The sequence below is a fragment of the Nannospalax galili genome, unplaced genomic scaffold, assembly GCF_000622305.1.
Source record: "Nannospalax galili isolate Female #2095 unplaced genomic scaffold, S.galili_v1.0 scaffold935, whole genome shotgun sequence".
NCBI classification, from domain to species: domain Eukaryota; kingdom Metazoa; phylum Chordata; class Mammalia; order Rodentia; family Spalacidae; genus Nannospalax; species Nannospalax galili.
Window position 1 is genome coordinate 40351 of NW_008336260.1, and position 3534 is coordinate 43884.

General features: G+C 39.7%; 1 protein-coding gene across 1 annotated transcript in view; it reads right to left on the bottom strand.

The window, feature by feature from the left end:
* LOC103732404 (anaphase-promoting complex subunit 1-like) overlaps positions 1-1027 on the bottom strand; it is a 27411-nt gene extending 26384 nt beyond the window's left edge. Inside the window, exons 1-2 of the mRNA XM_029562468.1 lie at positions 927-1027; positions 168-285 (exon numbers count right to left, since the gene is read on the bottom strand). Coding sequence (XP_029418328.1) covers positions 168-285; positions 927-979 — 171 coding nt within the window. The 5' untranslated portion in view covers positions 980-1027. The remainder of the gene's footprint in view (positions 1-167; positions 286-926) is intronic.
* Between the last annotated feature and the right edge of the window lie 2507 nt (positions 1028-3534).

Below are 3534 nucleotides of genomic sequence, written 5' to 3' on the forward strand. Positions count from 1 at the left end.
AAATACTAGAGTATACCCCAATACTAGAGTGAGCCTGAGTAGCCTGGCAGGACATAGAGGAACTTGGGAAACTTGAGCTCTTATGAGTGTTCAAATTAATATTATCATCTTTTGCTAGACAAAACTGTAGAAATCATTTCACCTGCAACAGTGACGGGAAACATTACCTTGTAAGTAACTTCTAAAAGGGCATAGCAGGGTGTGTTTGTATCCACATCCACAGGTACCAGCAGCCTGGGTTCTGCAGCAAGCACGTAGAGGTGCCGGAGAGCCTGGAGATGATACCTGTGTAGGGAAATAAAGGCAGGGAGTGACAACAAGTGACAGGAGCAGGAGCTCCATGATATGCTGCTGCCATCAGGCTGTGAAAAGCTGGAGCAGTAAGTACTGTCACATGACAAGGAGTCTGAATTGATGACAAGTTTAATTAAAATGCGTGGATGCTTGTGTATGTCAGGGAGTGGGGTATATATCAGAGAACAAGTTTTGAGAATCGATTCTCTCTTTCCACCATATGGATCCCAGGCTTGAACTCAGGTCATCAAGCTTAGTGGCAAGCATCTTCATCCACTGAGTCATCTTGCAGGCACCAAAAGTACAGAGAAATTCTAAGAAACTATCTGTCCTAGTCAGCTTTCTGTTGCTGTGTTAAAATATTGATGAAAAGCAACTTGGGGAGGAGAGTTTCATCTTAAAGCTAACAGTTCATTACTGAGAGAAGCCAAGGCAGGAACTCAGGACAGGAACTTGGAGGCAGAAAACGAAGCATGGACCAGAGGAATGCTGCTTACTGACTTGCCCCCTGTGCCATGCTCAAGTGTGCATTCTTATACAACCCAGGACCACCTGGCCAGGGTGCCCTACTCACAGTACGCTGGGCCCTCCCTCATCACTAAACAATCAAGAAAAATGCCTTACAGACATACCCACAGGTCAGTTTGATAGAGGAAATTCCCCAATTGAGGCTTCCTCTTCCCATGTATGTAAAGTTGACAGATGAAGCTATTCAGCTCACTATATATACAATCTTTAAAAAAAAAAAAAGATAAAACATTTATGAGGCTGGAGAGATGGCTCGGCAGATAAGAGCACTGGCTATTCTTGAAGAAGACCTAGGTTCAAATCTCAGCACCTACATGGTGGCTAACAACCATCCGTAACTCCAGTTCCAGGGGATTCAACGCCCTCTTCTGTCCACAAGGCACTGTATGACACAGTTGTACTTACAAACATGCAGGCATAACACTAGTAATAAAAACATTATTTTTATTAATTTTTATATATTTTATTTTCATATATTCTATGTTTATATATTATTTATGCTTATATTTAATATTAACTTAATATTTTTATTAATAAAACATTATTTTTTAATTTTATGTGTATGAGTGTATTGCTTCCATGTATGTAAGTGCACCCATGTCATCAGAAGAGTACATCAGATGCCCTAGAACTGGAGTTACACTTGTTAGCCACTATGTGGAAGCTGGAAACCAAAACCTGGGTCCTCTGTAAGAACAGCTATTGCTCTTAACTGCTGAGCCATCTCTCCAGCCCCTACATATACAATCTTTGGCCAAGAATTCTTTATCTGAGTTCCTAAGAGGTTTTACAAGAAAGAGAAAGTGTCTAACAGAAAAGTATTTACTAATGAATTCAACACTGATTATAACAAAACAAAACAGTTCCTTTCAACTATTATTTTCTGTTCAATACAGGCTTCTTTTCACTGTCTCAATGGTACCTTTGCAGCTGCAAATGTAGGGAAGAAAGGATCAATCTCTGGCCTCCACCTGCGTATGCAGGGCCAAATGTACCCCCCCCACACACACACATAATCACACACACACAAAAACTAGTGATAAAGAATAGCATTCCTTATTCTCACCTATCTACTCACTCCTACAAATCTACTAAAAATAAAATTGCAGGTTGGGCATGATTGAATGATAGAGCACACTTTTAATCCTAGCACTGAGAAGGTAAAGGCAGGTGGATCTCTGAGGTTTGAAGTTAGCCTGGTCTACATAGTGAGTTCCAGGCCAAGTAGGGCTACATAGTAAGACTCTGTCTCAAAAAAACAAAAACAAAATCAAAACAAACAAAAAAACAGGGGCTGGAGAGATGGCTCAGTGGTTAAGACCACTAAGAACACCCAAGTGTTCTTACAGAAGACCACGGTTCGAATCCCAGCACCCACATGGCAGTTAACTATCCTAACTCCAGTTTCAGGGGTTCCAACAGCCTCTTCTGTCCTCCGCAGGCACTGTACAACACAGGTGAACTTACCTACATGCAGGCAATACACACATACACATAAAACAAAAATAATAAATAAAATTTTAAAAAACAAACAAAAACCAATAAAAAATAAATTGGTTAAAAAAAACCTGTTATTTGTAAAATACATTTAAAAATTGTGGAGAATTGAACACTGGGTCCTTCAGATGTTGGGCAAGCTACCACTGAGCTACCCTTGTCCCAGCCCTACATAAAAATTCTTGATGCTTATCACCAAACTGCTTTAAGATAGCTAGGCCAGCCAGGTATGGTGATGCACACCTATAATACCAACACTTGGGAGGCTGAAGATCACAGGTTTGAGGCTAGACTGGGCTACAAAGCTAGTTCTACATAAACCTTCAATACATAGTGATAACTTGTCTCAAAAAACACACACAAAATACAGCTAATTCACCTAATCTCATTACCAGCAATACATGGGTATGATACTCCACTCTTGATGACCTAGTAACTGAATCATTCTAGGACAGGATCAAGGCAACAAGACAGAGCTGTATGAAACCAATAATGCTCTTATGTGCCACCTAGCATCAGAGTTTGGATTTCAGGTCAGGCAACTTCTGTAAAACTGCTTTTTCCTGTAATTGGTTATAGATGACACTATAGTTGAAAATGATGGCTTAGGTGACTGCAAGTATTCCTGATCCTTCTTTACTAAACAGAGTACTGCTAACCATTCTTTGGGCAAACAACAGAGGGAGCTATCAATTAAGCACAGTGATCTTCTGCAATGTCACAAATAAGGTACTGTTTTCTTCCCTTCCTCTATATACAAAAAAAGATCCACTATACTGGGCACTCCTCAGGAAAAGGATGAGTCAGTCACGAGATGCTCTGAAATGCTCTCCACAGCTTTTGTATTAACGGCTTCTATATGGCTTCAGGATCTACTGGTTCATTGACACTTCTAAATTGTCTGATTTTTTTTTTTTTGGCAGTTCTTTTTGTCTCTTTATATCATTTACACAAAACTTCTCAGCAAATGTGTAAAAATAAGGAACTTACATTGCTGCTAAGTCAGATTAACATTTTTCTTAAAATTAAATAATTATAATAGAACAGCTACCTTTATGCACTTTCCTCAGTCACTGAATTTTGCTTGGTAAATCTGTCCTCCAAGATAATTCTGTCTGACCTACTTCTGGTCAGAGCAGCTCTGCAGATGTGAGAGTGGCCAGGCCCAAGATGGTAAAAGTTTCCTTCTAACCTAATACTTTCTAAGAGAAACTT